This window comes from Suricata suricatta, chromosome 15 (assembly GCF_006229205.1).
Source record: "Suricata suricatta isolate VVHF042 chromosome 15, meerkat_22Aug2017_6uvM2_HiC, whole genome shotgun sequence".
Lineage (NCBI taxonomy): Eukaryota > Metazoa > Chordata > Mammalia > Carnivora > Herpestidae > Suricata > Suricata suricatta.
Genome location: NC_043714.1, coordinates 28,442,213 through 28,461,178, shown reverse-complemented (window position 1 = coordinate 28,461,178; position 18,966 = coordinate 28,442,213). Strand labels below are relative to the sequence as shown.

The 18,966-nt window shown below is 39.9% G+C and overlaps 1 protein-coding gene across 1 annotated transcript in view; it reads left to right on the top strand.

Annotated features, from left to right (window-relative positions):
* Positions 1-5,568: 5,568 nt before the first annotated feature.
* Positions 5,569-18,966, top strand: part of ZFAND1 (zinc finger AN1-type containing 1) — a 24,669-nt gene continuing 11,271 nt past the window's right edge. The window contains exons 1-6 of the mRNA XM_029923505.1: positions 5,569-5,626; positions 13,365-13,407; positions 14,309-14,348; positions 16,547-16,674; positions 16,758-16,849; positions 17,847-17,968. Of these exons, the coding sequence (XP_029779365.1) occupies positions 5,572-5,626; positions 13,365-13,407; positions 14,309-14,348; positions 16,547-16,674; positions 16,758-16,849; positions 17,847-17,968 (480 nt within the window). The 5' untranslated portion in view covers positions 5,569-5,571. The remainder of the gene's footprint in view (positions 5,627-13,364; positions 13,408-14,308; positions 14,349-16,546; positions 16,675-16,757; positions 16,850-17,846; positions 17,969-18,966) is intronic.

Genomic DNA, 18,966 nt, shown 5'->3' with positions numbered 1-18,966 from the left:
CACTCTCAATCTCTCTCTCTCTCTCTCCGTCTCTCCCTATCTCTCTCTCTTTCTCTCTCAAAAATAAACATTAAAGAAAAATGATTCCCCATCTGGGTTTGAGGGGCAGAGATGCTGCTGGGTCAGGCTTGGAAGTCCGGACTTGTTTTGGAGGAAAAATAAAGCTTCATGAATATAAGCAAACTTACAGTTAATTAATAACATGTGGATATCCAATTTGTGCCAAAACACAATTTAAGTCATTTCAAAATAATTTTATGTATGCTTATCAGCACAACTAAATTATCCCCTAAAGAGTCATTATTTATGAAAATGTTACAAAGTCTCCTTCTGGAACAAACTGCTGCTTAAAAAGTTGCTTAAAAAGGTGGCTTTCCAACACACACACATAGGCATTGCACCCACACATGTGCACTCTGCCGGCTCTGATGATAGTGGTGATGGTAGTCTTGATGGTGGGGGGGTTGGGGGGGGGGGTTCTCTTTGCTTCACACCTTTCCTCAATTCTGCTGATTAAGCCCCAAACATTATAAGTGCTCTTTTACATAATACTGTTTCTCATTCTTCACCATCCTGTTGCCCTCCTTTAAATAAGCCCAAATTTGCCTCCATTTGCAGTGTAGAACCAAGCACAATATTCCAGCTGTTTTTTGACCTGTCAGGCAGAGTGAAACAAGCTATTATGTTGATGTTCCTTGTTGTGAAGACTCTATTTTCATTAATGCTGATTTTTTTAATACATTAAAAAAATTTTTTTGTTATTCTTTATTTTTGAGAGAGAGAGAGACAGCGAGACAGAGTGTGAGTGGGGGAGGGGCAGAAAGCGAGGGAGACACAGAATTGGAAGCAGGCTCCAGGCTCTGAGCTGTCGGCACAGAGCCAAAGGAGGGCCTTGAGCCCAGGAACCTCGAGATAATGACCGAAACCTAAGCCGAAGACAGATGCTTAACCACCCAAGCCACCCAGGAGCCCTTATTAATGCTGATTAAGATTAAGAATGCTTTTTGAGGGGCTCTCTGTCAATGTTGATTTGTTCATTCCCTGATTCAGTACATATATATTTTTTGAGGCCTTACTATGTGTCAGTTCTAGGAAGTATGAGAACATGTATTGGAATAGTTAATATAATGATCTCCCAAAGTTGACCACATTCTAATCTCTGAAACCTAGAACTGTTTCTTTATATCGCAAAAAGGATTTTGCAGGTGTGACTGAGTTACAACTCTTGAAATGGAGAGGGTATCCTGAAATATCCAGGTGGGCTCAATGTACCCACAAGCCTTCTTAAAAGGGGGAAGGCAGATGGGTCAGAGTAAGAGAAGGAGCTTGGTGGAAGGGGGAAGGTCTGGAGGAGGACACGCAAGGAGAGACTTGAGGATGCCATGTTGCTGTCCTTGAAGACGGAGGAAGGGGTTGTCATGAGCCAAGGAACACAGGTAGTTTTCAGAAGCTGAAAAAGACAAGGAGTTGGATTCTCCCTTTGAGCCTTCAGAAGGAACACAACCTTGCCAACACATTGGTTTTATGACTTCTGACTTCCAGTACAGTAAGGTAAAAAAAAAAAAAAATGTATGGTGTTTAAAGCTACTAAACTAGTGGTAACTTGTCACAGTAACCGTAGGAACTAGGGGACAGGTCCTAAAAAGCCTTTTTTTTTGAGGGCTGAAAGGTGAGGAGGAGATAGCTAGGTAGATTTGGGGAAAGGAGAAAGAATTCCAGATGAAGAGATTAGTTCATGAGGTTCACCAGGAAGAGAGCTGGGAAGTACTCACCAATTAAGATGTCAGTGAGGAGATGAAGAGAGAGAGCAGTTTTTGATACTGGGGACAACGAGGCAGGAGTTGATTAAGTTCTATAGACCATTCTATGAAATGGGAATAATAACATCAATCTTAAATGTGGTTTTTCTTAATGTTTATTTATTTTGAGAAAGAGCATGTGCATGCATGGAGGAAGGGCAGGGGGAGAATCCCAAGAGGCTCTGTCCTATCAGCTGGGAGCTCAGCACGGGGCTACTAACCCTGAGACGACATGACCTGAGCTGAAATCCGGAGTCAAACACTTAAGCTTAACCACTTGAGCTGCCCAGGCACCCCGTCTTAATTAAAGTGTTTTCATGAAGATAAAATGATCCATTTAAGTGCCTAGTACACAATAATCAGAGAATTTTAGCTGTTAAAGTTTCAACTTAGAGTGTTCAAAGACTTGATGCAGAATATGTAAGACAAACTTCTTCAGAGATAGAACAAATCTCTAGACAAATCTCCAAGTGCATTGACATGGAGACAGATTAACGCAGAGTTCTACAGTGAGCATCTGTATAACCACAGAATCGGGTCCCTGTCCTCCTGGAGCTTACAGCTCGGAGGGGGAGACCAATAGTCAAATAATCCTACAAATACAAAATCACATCAGGGACAAATGCTTCAAAGTAGATACAAAGTGAATGTAATAACAGCAGGATTTGTCCTAGTCAGGAGAACAAAGAAGAATTTCCTAAGGAAAACATACTTGAGTTGACTGCTCAGAAAACAGAAACCAGATGGAGCGGGAAAGAGCATTCCAAGAAGAAGGAACAGCACCTGGAAAGGGTCCGAGGCTACGGTGAGCACAGCCTGTGGAAAGGCCTTTGAGTGATAACAAGAAAGGTAGGTTGGGCGAAGATTGGAAAGACTTTAAATGCCAAGCAGAGAGATTCCTTCCTAGATTTTGTGAGCTCCCTGAGGTCAAAGACCAGGTCCTACCCAATTTTGTATCGAATCCAAAATGGGTTTGTTAAGTGGACTTGGGTGCAGATTTTATTTTGTAACTAATGGAAGCCACTGAAAGGTATTTTTGTCAGGTAAATTCTAATACTGCCTGGTTAGTGCTAGTAAGGAGAGTATGTAGTGACCGCTACCCCAGCATGTGCCTGATACCCTGGAAGACTTAATTTTGCCCATGCACTCAGCTTTCCCATTTGAGAGGATAATGTAATAATATTCTGAAGGTGGAGTAAAAGAAAAACCTGTATTTTAAACTGATCCAATAAGAATGAATGTGAGGGCACTCCTTAAAGATCTAGCTTTCCAAGACCCATCCCAGACCTTCTAAATTAGACCCAGAGAGGAGTATGGGCAACTGTTTACTAACAAGCACCCACCTGATTCTTATTTTCAAAGTTTGGAAAACCCTGGACTAGAACATTCAAGGGAGAAGGAAAGGCACTTGTGAAAGTATGAACCTATGAAAGAACCAGAAGATATATTTAGGAAATTATTGGAGAGTAGGGTGCTTGAGGGGAAGTAGTTATTGCTGAGGCTAGAGATGTCTTATTAAGTTAATAAATCTTGTGAATAATGGAAAACCATCAGAGTATCTTAGATAAGGAAGGGAGTTGTTTGGGAGGAAATCACGTGAGAAATTGAAGAGTACAGATTTGACACACTTCTGGGGCATAATTGATAGTTTAATAGCTACTTCCATGAGAGAAATAAGTGGTAAAGAACCAATCCAATGTTTCTAATATGATAGACTGCCTTTGTTAGAGTGGCGATGATACAGTAAGAAAGTGTCCTATTTTGGCTTAAGTTTTATATGACCGATGACACTAAGTAAATATGCCAACGACTGAAACAGACTTTCAGTTTGGGGGGGAAAGAGTTCTCAGGATAGAGAATATGGTCCTGGGAGTCATTTGGAACCAGGAGAATCTCACTTGTAGGAGGATGTAGGAGGATGTAAACTGATAAGTGGACCGCACACAAAATTAAGGGGAAACCGATATGTTGAAGTAGCACCTAGAGGAGAACTCCACAAAGACCAGAGATGAAAAAGCTAGCGACTGTAATTTTGGTTAGTTTAATCATCTAACGCCCCCTATACTTCCAGAGTAAGTGAACTGAAAAAATATTTTAAATTTTTGATTGGACTGATAAAATATTTACCACTTATCTAGAACATTTTAAACACTTAGTAATCTAGAAAATCTGCTATTGACTCAAGCAGCTAAAAGAAACCTACAAAATCAGGTTAAGTCACTGATTCTTAAATTCAGGAATACCAGAAGTCATTGACACTTAAATTTTAGTCCTGGCTCTTCCACTAATTTGGGAAAATCACTTATTTTTTTAAATGGTCACTTATTTTGAGAGAGACTGACAGGGGGAGAGAGAAAATCCCATGCAGACACCAACCGTCAGTGCAGAGTCCGACTCGGGGCTCAATTCCACGAACCATGAGATCATGCCCTGAGCTAAAATCAAGAGTTGGATGCTTAATCAACTGAGCCACCTAGGTGTCTCTGAGCAAATCATTTAAATGCTACAAATCTGTTTCCTCATCTTAAACAATGACAGACAGGCACTGGAATAACTGATCTCTTAGATTGCTTTCAGCTGTAAAATCTGAAGTTTCTCCAGAGATACAAGCAAGTCTGAGATGGAGGTCTTAAACAGATTTATTCAAGAGCAAATATTGAAGTAATAACTGTTTCCCAATCTCCTCCTTCCCCCTTCTTTAATGAATATTGATTTGGATATACCCAGTTATATAGGAAGCATTGAATAATTTTCTAGTTCCTGTCATGAGTACATTTTTGATTGTCCTTCATCTTACTCTGAGTCCTGTCTGGTGTCACATCAGTGGAATGGCATTCATTTGTACTCCACCTAGAAGAACTTCTACTTCTTGGTACCTTTGAAGTGGCTCATCAAGTCTGAAACGCCCCTTCATCCCAGTGGAATCACAAGCTTTCCTCAGGGAGTTGTGAGACAGGACTCTCTACACCGAGGGACTCAATGAAGTTTAGTACACACTTGGGACCCCAAGGGCTACAGACTTATGGGCAGGGGGAAAAAAATAAATGGGCGGGGGGAACCCCAACAACTTTAAAAACCTTAATGACGGGGCACCTGCGTGGCTCAGTCGTTTAAGCGTCCCACTTCGGCTCTGGTCATGATCTTATGATCCAGGAATTCGAGTCCCGCAAGTGGCTCAGTGCTGACAGCTCAGAGCCTGGAGCCTGCTTCAGATTCTGTGTGTGTGTGTCTCTCTCTCTGTCCCCGCCCTACTCATGCTCTCTCAAAAATACATAATAGTTAAGAAAAACGTAATGACTCCCTTGCAAGAGGCATTTACTTTATATCCACTGGTGCTTTAGAATGAATACGAAACTGAATGACCGGTGTTCTCCTTCTCTTGATTATTGCAAATACTTGTGCTTGCCACTGTGCGGGTTTCCAGTTACACTAATTTTAAAAAATCCTTGTGAGGTCGTCCCCGATTTGGGTTGCTGCATAGAGGGAATTCAGCATGCAATCTTTTAGAGAAGCAATTGGGAATATCCGTAAGTACTGGGCTCCAAGACTTCTACCCAGGAAAAAGGCAAACAGACCAACTCCCCTTTCTTCCCGCCGCCGTATTAGGCGTCTGGGGCACAAATACACTCGGATCTCCCGGCACTCACAACAACGTGACTGCTTCCGGTGAATGTACCAACCCCGCCCCCTGCAGGCTCCGCCCCGAGGTCCGCCCCATCCCAGCGGGCGCCGCGCGCATGCGTCGTATCCCCACCTCTTGCGGGGCTGTGCTATGGCGGAGTTGGACGTAGGGCAGCACTGCCAGGTGGAGCATTGCCGGCAGCGAGGTGATCTAGCTGGGCTTAATTCTAGACGTCGTCGACTTGTACCCCGCTGAGCCTTCCTGGGTAGTGGCGGCGGGTGAGGGGAGGTCGTAGGGCGGTGTGGAGTCTGAGGAGGCAGGGTGGGTATGTCCCTCCTGGGGCGGCAGTGAGATGTGTTGTTATTTTTGTTGCCCCTGCGCCTTTGGCAGAGTCTTGCTGCCTCTTTGGAAGGGAACGATGCAGTTTCTGAAAACATGTCTTGCAGTGTTCACTTTGGTTTTCGAGTGTGCTTTGCCAAGAAGTTGTGTCACTCCCACTCCTGTCTTAGGTCTGGGAGGGTGGAGACCTGTGTTCCCCTCTCTTCCTGCCACTGCAACCTTGGGCAAGACCCCTCTCTGTAGCAAACTTTTTATCTACTACTTGTCAGATGAAGGAGTTGAGCGAGATCAGTTTTTCACCTGGTGTTCGCAGTGTCTAGTGAGGACGCCCTTAGCTTTGCTCGGATTCTCCTCCTCAGACTTCTGCTAGGATGATCACCATGCTCCCTAAGTTCGGTCGTTCTTTGATATTACCGACTCAGCATTTTCTGACCTCAGTTTTGGTACTGGAACTACGTAGGAGGCTTTCAAATACGGTCTTTTCCATAGAAAAGCTTTCAGAATAATCTGTATTTTGGAGCATTAATAAGGTGATTTTCTCTCTACGCTGAACTGAGAGACCGTGTGATACAGCCCAATCTAATAGTCAGGGGTAGTGTGACCTAGGATGTCTTACGTCTGGAGGAGGCACGTTTTTGAAGCATTTGAGCCATATAGAATGCTCAGAATTTGGTGCCCCGAGTTTCACTTCAAATGTGTGCTGTCACTGTTGGCCCGAACTACCTAGGGTGGCAAATAGGTTTCATCTCTCATTGCAGCTTCAGTTATTGGTAGTAGGTATCTGGTGAAAGGAGTTCTTTTGAGATTTAGCCCAGATCTTTTGGGAATGCTCCAACTGATTAGTGATGTCTGCTGTGGGCAGTGGGCAAAAGGGCACAATCCCTGCTAGGGGCTTGTTACTTAGGGCACTCTGTATGTGTCTCTTACCACTGGCTGTCACGGCCAGCCATTCAGGAAATCTAGATTTCCTTGCACATCTTTCATAGAGAAGCTTGGCCAATTGACTGTAAGTTAGGTTTATCTCTGGTGTACCTGATTACCAAGTCCATGGTATCTACCAACTTCCGATATCAAAGTATAAATATGAAATGAGACCAGTGTTTAGCTCTTTTGGACTAGTAGAGAGGGGTTAAGATTTAGAGGGTATTAAGTGAGTATCCTAAGTTTCGTTTAGCTTCTGGTTGAATAGAAGGATGGTGTCAGGAAATTCTCTTGATCTTAACTCTTCCCTCTGGGTCCTCTTGGTTTGCATTTAATTTTTAGTTCATCACCAAAAGTCTCAAAATAGCAAGCATGTAAAATTTTTCCAACTTCAAAGAGACATAAAAGTCACACAGTATTTTATGCTTCAGTTTCTTGTTGACAAATGAATACACGCTTTCTTGGCATGAAACATGCTCACAGTATCCTCTCTCATTTTGCCTGCTTCTGAGGCAGAGAAAGAGCTTTATTTGGTCTCTTGTCCCACAAGCTGGATTAACCAGGGATCACTGTGTGTTTTGATAGGACCTCTTTCTGTTTTGGTTAACGTACCCCATAGTGAGATCTTGTGGGGGGCAATTGCAGTCTTTCTCTAAAGTGCAGTGCCTTTTGTTTTCACTTTAAAAGTGGTGTGATTGGACATTTCCAGCTTCACTTGGCTGTACACTGTAATATGAAGTACAGTCAAAATAATTTAGAGTGATTGTATCTAGTGAGAGAGTAGATACTTTTGTGTGCTTTTCAAAAATTCATTTCCTGAGGTGCATGGGTGGCTCAGTCGGTTAAGCATCCAGCTTCAGCTCAGGTCATGATCTGACGGTTTGTGGGTTTGAGCCCGGCGTCAGGCTCTGTGCTGACAGCTAGTTCAGAGCCTGGACTCTGCTCTGTCCCTCTGTCTCTGACCCTCCCCTGCTCGCGCTGTCTCTGTCTCTCAAAAATAAACATAACAAATTTTTTTAGAAATTCATTTCCTAACTTAGTTCCTCAATAGAAGGGAAAGCAACACTTCAGGACTAAATATGACAGGATCAATGTACCTATTGAATTTCTGAAATATCTGTGAACACATTTTCCCATAGTCACCACAGGATTTTTCTGAATTCAGAGTATTCAAAACAAGTTAATTGTTGCAATTATTTTTACTAATTGCTTACTATTCTTTTGCATATATCTCATTTGGTTTTTGTAATTAACCTATGAAGTAGGTATGACATACAGTATAGAAATATGTACACACATTTAAACATGTACAAACAGACCTAATCTGCCTGGACCTATATCTATATCTATGTCTATGCTACCTAATAACAGAGCTTTGGCTTTGTGTACATATACACACACAGTACTATTCTATATCAAATATATATCCAAAGCTCTATTTTTTTAAAATTATTCCTTTTATTTCCCCATAACTTTTTAATTGACATAGTTAACATACAATGTTATTGGCCTCAGGTGAATAATATATAGATTCAGCGTTTCTATATATTACTCAGTGCTTACAGTGCTAAATGTAGTCACCATCATCACCATACAATATTGTTATAATATTGATTATATTCACTGTGCTGTACCTTTCATTTCTGTGACAATTGTTTTATAACTGGAAGTTTGTACCTCTTAATCTGCTCACCTATCTCTCTGGCAACCAGCAGTTTGTTTTATGTATTTGTCAGTTTTTTGGCTTCTCTGTTTTGTTTATTAGGTTCCACATACAAGTGAAATCAAATGGCATTTCTTTTCTGTCTTATTTCACTTACTATGATACTCTTCTAGTCCATTCATGTTGTCACAAATGGCAAGATCTCATTCTGTTTTATGGCTGAGTGATATTCCCTAGGATATATACACACCGCATCTTCTTTATCCATTCATCTATTGATGGACACTTGGGCTGCTTCCATATCTCGGTTGTTGTAAATACTGCTGCAGTAACCATAGCGGTGCACGTATCTTTTTGAATTACTGTTTTTATTTTCTTTGGGTTAATACCAAGTAGTGAGATTATTGGACCATGTGGTATTTGTATTTTTAACTTTCTGAGAAACCTCTATACTGTTTTGCACAGTGACTGCCCCAATTTACATTCTTACCGACAGTGTATGAGGGTCCCCTTTTCACCTCATCATTATGGACACTTATTATTTCTAGTGCTTTTGATTTTTAGCCATTCTGACAGGCATTAGGTTATATCTCATTGTGGCTTTGATTTGCATTTTCTTGATTACTGATTTAAGCATCTTTTCATAGGTCTATTGGCCATTTCTATACTTCTTTTGAAAAAGGTATATTCAGGTCCTCTGCCCAGTTTTTTTAAACTGAGTTATTTGGTTCTTTTGGTTTTGAGTTGTATAAGGTTTTTGGTTTTTTTTTAAATCTTATTTAGGATATTAACTCCTTGTCAGATCATGCACAAATACTTCTCTCATTCAGTAGATTGCCTTCTGTTAATGATTTCCTTCGGTGCAAAAAAGCTTTTCATTTTGGTGTAGTCCTAGGGTTTTTTTTTTTTTTTTTTTTTTTTTTTTTGTTACCCTTACCTAAGTCATCTAAGAGTTTTATGGTTTCAGGTCTCACATGGAGGTCTTTAATCTATTTTGCATTTATTTTTGTGTATGGTGTAAGAAGTTTTTGCAGTTTTCATTCTTTTACATGTTCAGTTTTCCAAACACCATTTATTGAAGAGACTTTTCCCGTTGCATATCTTGTCTCCTATTTGTAGGTTATTTGACCATGTAAGATTTTAGACCATTGTGTTTTCATTTTCCCTTATCTTCATGTATTTTTCGATTCCCTCTGTTGATTCATTATTTGATGGCATGTTGTTAAGCCTCCAACTATTTATGTTCTTTCCAGATTTTTTTCTTGTAATTGATTTTTCGTTTCATACGATCATAGTTGGACACAGTCTTCCTAAATTTATTGAGACTAGTTTTGTGGCTTAATATGTGAGCTTAGAGAATGTATTCTGTTTTGGGATGGAATGTTCTGGATATGTCTGTTGGGTCCATCTGGTCTAATGTTTCATTCAGAATCACTGTTTCCATAGTGATTATTTATTTGGATTATCTATCCATTGAAGCAAATGGGCTGTTAAAGTGCCCCACTATTATTATATTGCTGTCAATTTCTCCCTTTATGTCTGTTTAGTAATGGCTTTATGTATTTGAGTGCTTCTTTATTGGGTACATAGATACTTAAAATTGTTAAATCTTCTTGTTGGAGTGTTACTTTTTGTCATTATGTAGTACCCTTCTCTGTGTCTTGTCACAGTGTTTGTTTTTGTTTTGAAGTCTAGTTTATGTGATGTAAATACTTTTACTTTGGCCTTTTTTGGGGCTTCCATTTGCATGGGATGTTTCTCCAGCCCTTCACTTTGTCTGTGCCTCTTTAGGTCTGAAGTGAGTCCCTTGTAAGTAGCATATAGATGGGTCTTGTTTTTTAATCCATTCAGTTCCCCTGTGTCTTTTGATTGGAGCATTTAGTCCGTTTACACTTAAAGTAATTGATAAGCATGTAGTTATTGCCCTTTTATTACTTGTTTTATGGTGGTTTTTGTAGTGCTCATGTTCCTTTCTTGCTCTCTTGTGGTTTGAGGACTTTCTTTAGTGTTATGCTTAGATTCCTTTCTCTTTATTATTTGTGTATCTCATAGGTTCTTGATTTGTGGTTACTGTGAGGTTCATATATAACCTCTTATGCATACAGCAATTTATATTAAGGTGATGGTTGCTTAAACTTGAACATATTCTAAAAAACACTAAATTTTTACACCCTCAATCTATGTTTCATGTATATATTATGTTTTATATAACGTTAGGATTCATTTTTCTACATTTCCTGCATTTTACTGCCTTTTACCCTCCATGCTGGTTTTATAAGTGATTTATCTACTACCTTTATTATATGTTTGCTATTACCTGTGGAATATTTTCCTTTCATAAGTTTCTTCTACTTAAAGCCTTTTCTTTCCAGTCAGAGAATTCCCCCTGAGTGGGAATTCTCTCTTGTGTAGGGCCGGTTTAGTAGGGACTGACTCCTTTAACTTTTATCTGGGAATCTTTATCTCTCCTCCTATTCCAAGTGATACCCTTGCTGGCTAGAGTATTTTTGGTTACAGGGTTTCTCCTTTTAGTACTTTGAATATATCATGCTACTAACTTCTGGCCTAAAAAGTTTTTGCTGAATAGTCCGCTGGTAGCCTTATAGAGTTTTCCTTATATTTATGCCTGTTTTCTTGCTGCTTTTAAAATTGTCTCATTACCATTACTTTTTGCCATGTTAATTATAAGTGGTATAGACCTCCCTGGGTTCCTCTTGTTGTAAGTTCTCTTTGCTTCTTACATACGGAAGTCTGTTTCCTTCCTAAGATTTGGGAAGGTTTAGGCATTATTTAAAGTAATTTATCTGCCCCCTTCTCTTTCTTCTGGGTGCCTTATAATGTGAATATTAGTATGCTTGATACTGTTGCTGAGTTTACTTATCCTATTCTCATTTTTTATCTTTTCTTTTTGCTTTCCAGCTTGGTGGTTTTTTATTATCCTGTCTTCCAGATTGTTGATTTGTTCCTCTGCCTTTCCTAATCTCTTGTTCTCTCTAGTGTGTTTATTTTAGTTACTGAATTTTCCATCTCTAACTGGCTCTGTTTTACATTTTTTATCTCTGTTGAAGTTCTCACTGACTTCATCCATTCTTTTCTCAAATCCATTAATAATTGCTTTATCAGGCATATTGCTTATCTCTGTTTCTTAGCTCTTTTCTGTGACTTTGTCCTGTTCTTTCATTTGGGACCTATTCCTATCTCCTCATATTGGGTAACTCTGTTTGTTTGTATTTGGGAAACCTGCTATGTGTCTTGGTGGTCTAAGTTAGTGTACTTCTCTAGAAGAGGTCCTGTGGTGCCTTGTAGCACAATGCCCCCTGCTCGCTAGAACTGGCTGCTCCAGGGATGTCTTCTCTAGCAGCTGTGTGCTTGCTCACTGTTGTGCCTGAGCCTCATTTGCCTTCATCCCTGTTGGCTGTGGTGACCTGCTTTGCCTGCTACTGGGCAGACTCTGGTTCCTGTACTGTTGAGAGACCTTGGTGGGCTCGTAGGTGAGTGGGCCAGCAATCAGATTAGGTGTCTGCAGTCAGCCTCTGTGGTCCCACTGAATGGCAGGGTTTCCCCCTCCCCCCCATGTGGCCTGCTAGAAGTTGCTGGAACTTTGGGCAGGCTGGCGTATGGGGTTTTCTCTATCTCTCCCCAGGGCAGGAGTTGCTCTGGAGTGGCACTGGTCCCTTCTGGGACTGCCTGTAGTGTGACAGGAGAGGAGCCACTTTGGAGGGAGGCTGCTGAGGTGAGCAGGTTGGATGCGGTGGAAACGCAGGTGAATACATGGGCAGACCCATGGTGCTGGCAAGGTGGTCGGTAGTTAGCACTCATTTCTCCAAGTGTCCAGCTCTCTGGCTTGGGAGAGGAAATAAATGGTGTTCTTCACCACTTTTATTCTTGGAGAGGCCTCCTGAAGATCCGTGTCTCTCTAGTGCACATTCTGAGATTAGTAAGTGAATTGCCTTCATGGAAACCCCAGGAGGTTTTCAGACTGCTGCTCCTGTGCTGGTCTCCAGCAGTTCTTGACCATGTTGGCTCTTTAAGGGTCAGGAGTCCACTTACTATTGCCTTCAGCTCTTGGAGATTTTTGTAGTACCTGGAGTTAAGCCTCGCTGATTTGAAAAGCATGCCAAGTTTAGCCTCCCTGGTTTTCAAAGCTGGATGTTATGGGGCCTCCTGTCCGCAATGGCTGGGATGCATGGTGTGGGCTTTGATCCTCTAGCTTTTCTTGCTTGGGGTGTCCTTCCCATTTATGGTTCCCAACTGTGTCTCCACCCCTCCACCCTTCTAGTATGGCCTCCCTCTGTAGGAGCATGTGTGGAAGGTCTACTCGGGTGGTCTTCAGAGGCAGCTGTTAGATCTTGGTTCCTCGCTGGGAGGAGGTGAGCTCAGAATCCTCCCACTGTGCCATTGTTTTCCCATCTCCCACAAAACTCTGTTAAATAGTTTGTAGCACTGCGAGATTAATAAACTGTGGAATCAGAATTGAAACCCAGGATTTTTCACTTCAAATAAATGCAGGATTTCTGCAGCATACAGTACTTGGAAACGACACATCGTAAATCTGGTCAACCAAAACAACCCAGAACTTTTTTCTGACTTCACACTATAAGTAACCTTTATCTTCTGATAATCCAGCTACTTTCCTTGCTTGAGGTTGTGATAGCTTTTGTTTAAACTCTACTTGTTACACTAGTATATTGGTCAAAAAGGAAAGTTCTACAGTAGATGTAGTTCAGAACTTGTAAGAAATCTTTTTAGGGGTGCCTGGGTGGCTCAGTCGGTTAAGCGGCTGACTTCGCTCAAGTCATGATCTGGCGGTTCGTGGGTTTGGGCCCCGCATTGGGCTCTGTGCTGACAGCTCAGAGCCTGGAGCCTGCTTCTGATTCTTTGTGTCCTTTTGTGTCTGCCCCTCCCCTGCTCACACTGTCTCTCTGTCTCTCAAAAATAAACATAAAAAAAAATCTTTTTAAGAAAACCAAATCAAAATTGGATACTGACCAGTGCATATAACATTTTCCCTCAATTTTAGATTTTCTCCCATTTGTTTGTGATGGTTGTTCAGGAGTATTTTGGTAAGTTAAATTTTTATGCAACATTTGGGAGTAATTTTAGTGTTTGTAATATGACATTTATTCCTCAAAACAGAATGATTTCAAATAGTTTTTACTTTAGCCATTGATATTTTATATTCATAATAGAATTACTTAGAAAAAAATCAAACATGGGCTCTGATTACTTGTGGATATATGTGACTAAACTTTAAACTTTCAGAAATAGACTTAGGTGTAAAATGTAAAAGTTACATTTGTGTTTTAATAGCAAGGAGAGAAAATATCCACAATATAAAGAATAAGGTAGAGAAAAAAATCCAGGTATTATTACTCTTTATTGTAATCAAATGAAGAGCCCAACCTATACATTTCTCAAACTGGATATTACATGTCGTTTGTACACATCCCACATGCAAAGTAAAACCTGGGAACTATCAAAGATTTTAGAAAATGTGTTTTCTTTGTAATTAAACTTTCATGTTTTAGACATTTAGTTGCTTAAATTGAACAGTGAAAGAATTATTTTCAGGTGATCACTCAAAGATTTTTTTTAGGATTAAATAAAAGTAATGCATATTTTTAAGTCCTTATGAACTAGAGCGCTTCTTTTGTATTGTATTTTTGTTGGTCTTTGAGAAATACAAAGAATATTTTAATTCCTTTTATTTGCACACATCTTGAGGCACTCAAAAGTATTTTAGAGTGGTAAATTTTATTTGTTTACATTGAACAGTTGCGCTTTGAAACTTTTGAGACTATATAGATGCTCTTGTAATTTGTCGGTTTATTCTTATATGCAGAGTTTTAATGTCCTGTAACTATTCTTAAGGATACCAACCATTAAAAATCTCCTATAACTACAGTTATCTTTAATTATTTGATTGCGTTTAAATAAGCTTTTTTTTTTTTTTAATTCCTTAAGCCTTGAGCACAGAAGCAGGGAATCACATAGCTGTCCTGAGGTATGTTAATAGTTCTAATAAAACGTGTTTCTTTTTATGTACTTTCATTCAGAATTTGATTCAGTTTAAAACCAGTCAGTGTACCACAGATTAAAATTTGGCATACTAAACTGATTATATAAAGAGGTTCTTAGTTCATTTTATGTTGTTTTTCTCAGTTTAAGAAAAAAAATTGGTCTCCTTAGTAATTACAAATTGTTAGAATTCTCGTACATTTCAGCTATGTTTACTTAGCCCACTTCAAGCTGTGGGCTCTATATTTATAAATACACAGTGGAATTACTATCCTCGTCATCTGCTTCTTCCAGTCTCCTTCACTGTTCAGTTCATTTTCCTTGGGTCCTGGTGTTAGGAGTCTGTGGTTGCCAGTTGCTCTGACTTGATCAGCTGAGATCACCAGGAACAAACCTGCGGTCCAGTAAAAATCCCTACACCAATTTTTACCAAATTGAGCGATTGATACAAGCTATTAAGTAGAAGCCAAAATATCCTCTTTATTACTCATAAAGGATAAACTGAATGGTGAAGCTTAGAATAGAGCCTGGTAGGGTGCAGCCGAGATCCAGAGTTAGGCAGATTTCCCCACCAGTAACGCGGTGCTTGCCCAGGGCAGGCCTTGACGAGAAGGCTGAGCCCACCAGGCCAGACGTGATTTTCCCCACTGTGTGATAAGTGGCTTCACCTCCTTTGGTCAGAGAAAGGCAGAAAGTTAAACTGAGCTCATTCCATTTAGAAAGAAGCATTTGACCCACATTTTTCAATTACTGTTTATTCCTGACCAGCATTTACCAAGTATTTTACTAAGAATTATTACATCTGTTATCTCAGTTATAGAAAATATAGGTTAAATGAGCTTTGGTCCAAATCTGGTCCTTTGAGGTTTAGGTGATTTATGGGATGAAAATAAAAATTAACCTACTGGTATTATGCAGGATTAATTGGAGAGAAATAGTCACATAATAAACATTAGTGTTTCTCACACAGCTTTTATAGATCTTTGTACTTTCCTTCTCACAATATTTGATTTCTATGAATGTCTCTCATGGAACATCAATTAGATCTCATTAATTCAATAATCAAATGAAAATCATTTTACCAGTAGACCATTAGAACAAATTTGGAAAAACTAGTTAAGAAGTTAACTCCAAGGGGCCTCTGGGTGCTCAGTCAGTTAAAGTGTCTGACTGGATTTCGGCTTGGGTCATAATCTCATGCTCTCCTCCTGACGGCATGGAGGAGGCTGCTTGGGATTTTCTCTCTTCCTCTCCTGATGCCTGCCCCCTGCCAGCATGTGCGTGCTTGCTTGCTGCGTGCTCCCTCTTTTTTGCTCGCGCTCGCTTTCTCTCTCCTCCCATCCCTCCCCCTCACTCGTGCTTCTGTGCTCTCTCTTCCTCTCAAAATAAACATTAAAAAAACAAGTTAATCCCCACAGGGCATAAGTACCATTTATATAGAGGAATGCCCTTTGGTTGGAGATTTTAAGAAATTATCTTGGGGCACCTGGGGGGCTCAGGTGGTTGAACGTCTGACTCTTGATTTCGGCTCCCCTCATGATCGGGGAGTTGGTGAGATCCAGCCCTACATGAGGCTCTGGGCTGACAGCACGGAGCCTGCAAAAAGTTCATTCAGCTCTAGAGACATGGTTATTTAAAACTCGAACTAGCCTGACCTGGATTTTCTTTTAAATCTTGTAAGATTTCTTCTGGTGTAATAGTTGCTGGTAATACAGTAATAAAGCAGCATAGAGAATGTATCATTATGGAAACTGTCTGTAACCTTCTGGATCATAAACATAATTTTAAGTGTTCTTTCATATATATATTTAAGTAAAGTCAGCATAGAAAGTAGTTGTGACTTGCTCTTTGAGGGTTGATGAGATGGTCACCTAAGCATATTATTATGGGGGCATCTTTGTTTAGGACAGGTACGAAGTAGAACTCTAAAATTATGAAGAGTAACTGAATAGTCATTTTAACTTGACTTAAAAGATAAATATACCACAGTAAGAAAGTTATGAAAATGTAGAACAGTCAGCACAATAATCATGTGTCACACAAACGTTTATTATAATCAGGTGAGAATGTAAATTGCTCTAACAAGTTTAAGCAAAAATGTTATGTACGTTGCCTTCCAAAGTAGATATTGATTTGTTTTATATGTGAAATCTATGATGCCATTTCCTCCTTTTCCATTTTCAGGTGACCGTAGTCAAGGAGAGACTGACGTCAGATGAGCCTACCTCTTACCCGTGTTCATTCAAGGACTGTGCTGAAAGAGAGCTAGTGCCAGTTAAATGTCCTTATTGTGAGAAGAATTTTTGCCTGAGGTGATCGCTCAGACCGTTCGGAGTCTGTATCTGTTGAAGTCATGTGCAAATACGTGAACTCGTGTCACTTCTGTTCCGCATAGGCACCGTCATCAGTCGGATCATGAATGTGAAAAACTGGAAACTCCTAAGCCTCGTATGGCTGCCACTCAGAAGCTTGTTAAAGACATCCTCGGCAAGTATCTAGAAAGCTTGTTGGCTGTTTCCTTACTGTTGTATATCTGGTAGACTCCTGCTGCTTCTGTTGGCTTGCTGTTATGGCAGGTGGTTTTTTGTTTTTTTGTTTTTTTTGGTTTGTTTTATATTGTTTAAATGTTTATTTTTGAGGAAGAGAGAGAGCAAGCAGGGGAGAAGCAGAGGGAGACACAGAATCTGAAACAGACTCCTGGCCCTGAGCTTGTCAGCACAGAGCGTGACACGGGGCTTGAACTCCTGAATCGTGAGATCATGACTTGAGCCCAAGTTGGAGGCTTAACCAACTGAGTCACCCAGGCGCCCCTAGAAGGTGTTTTTAATGGCCACAGTGGTTGTAACTTGGTATAGATTTTGATGGCATTTATGTGACCATATTTCTCATAAGGCTGACCAATGGAAGATTGTAAATTTTATGGTAGTACCCTACCAGATGTTCTCTTTTACTGGGCCCCTGAGATCAGCTGGTTAAGTATGATGGCTGGAAATGGTGTTCACGAGGCCAGTGCAGTGGTTTGCTTTCTCCGAAGATTAACCATTAAGTCTTATCAGCTGTCCTGTGAATGCTGCTGATAATCTGAGGTGCTAGGAAGCGTGTATGTGTGGCTTAAACCAGCATCTCTGCCAACGTGTTAGTTCAGAATTTTCATTTGGAATTAAGGATAGTACCGTTATTAAAATCTTCTATAACCAAATCTTAGAAGATTTCTGCAGAAGTGTTAGTGATTGTTTTGATTAAATAGACTTTAATTGGAAAGGGAAGCATGTAACAGTGAGTTTTTTGATGTAGAGATTGCTTAGATCAACCTCGATGGTTTTGTTTTAAAAGTCACCTATGATACCAACAAAAAGAATGTGGTCTCTATATAGCCCTTTTATGTGTTATTTGTATATTTCAAAGCCATACTAATAATGCCTGAACTCTGGAAAATTTTAATGTAAAAATTCTGTGTGCTTATATGCTTATGCTTATTTCTTAGACTCTAAGACCGGAGAGACGGCAAGTAAACGACGGAAAGGTGCAAAAAATAGTGAAACGGCGGCAAAGGTAGCACTGATGAAGTTAAAGATGCGTGCTGATGGAGATAGGTCCTTACCACAGGTTGGTCTCCGATTTCGGAAGATGTTCCAAGTACAGTTGAAGCCCTCATTTCCCTCCTCCCACCTATCAGTAACAACTAATCTGAGCTTTATCTGTATCGTTACTGGTATCGTATGGTACATATCTGTGTAGATAATGCATAATTTGACTTTTTTCATTTTACAGGAGTCACAGTGAACCATAGGTATTCTTTTTCAACCTTTTCTTTTCACTTGGCATTGTATTTTTTACATTTGCCCATGCTGACAGTCACTTCATTTGGCTTAATAGGTGCATACTATTCCATAGTATGAATATACCACAACTTATCCATTTTCCAAATGAAGATTCAGATGTTTCCCAGATATTTTGCTATTATCAACTGTTACAACGGTGAATGTCCTTGTGTACATGTGGGAATGTTTTTCTAGGGCGGTCCCGTTAAAACTCCACAGCAGCAATTATATTTTATAGACCATTCCAGTTTGTGCGTGTGTGCATACGTGCTACAAACATATATACATAGTTTAACACAGGATCAATAATACCTAGCCTCATTTGTTCTATACTAGCCTTACCTGTTATATACTCATGTTTTTTATTCTATTTTATTTTAAAGATTGTTGATTTCATAACCCCAAAATTGAGGCCACCAGATTGAAAAATGCTACTTTAGAAAGAAACATATCTGGAAATAGAAAAGCTGGGTCATGGAGTTTGCGTATCTTCAGCTTAATTAGACTGTTGTCGGTGGTTGTGCTGATGTATTTCATTCCTACAGTGTCTGAGAGTTTGTGTTTCTAAATTTACTGAAGTTTAAAGTTGAATTTCCTTTGTGACTAATACGTTTCAGCTACTTTGCATTGATTTATTGGACATTTTATCTCTGAATTATTCATGTCCTTTGTACATTTTTTCTGTTGGGCTTTTTTTTGGCACTTCAAAAAATAAATTTATAGGATTGTTTATATATTCTGAATTCTGATGCTTTCTTGAGTAAATGGGCATCACATATCTTT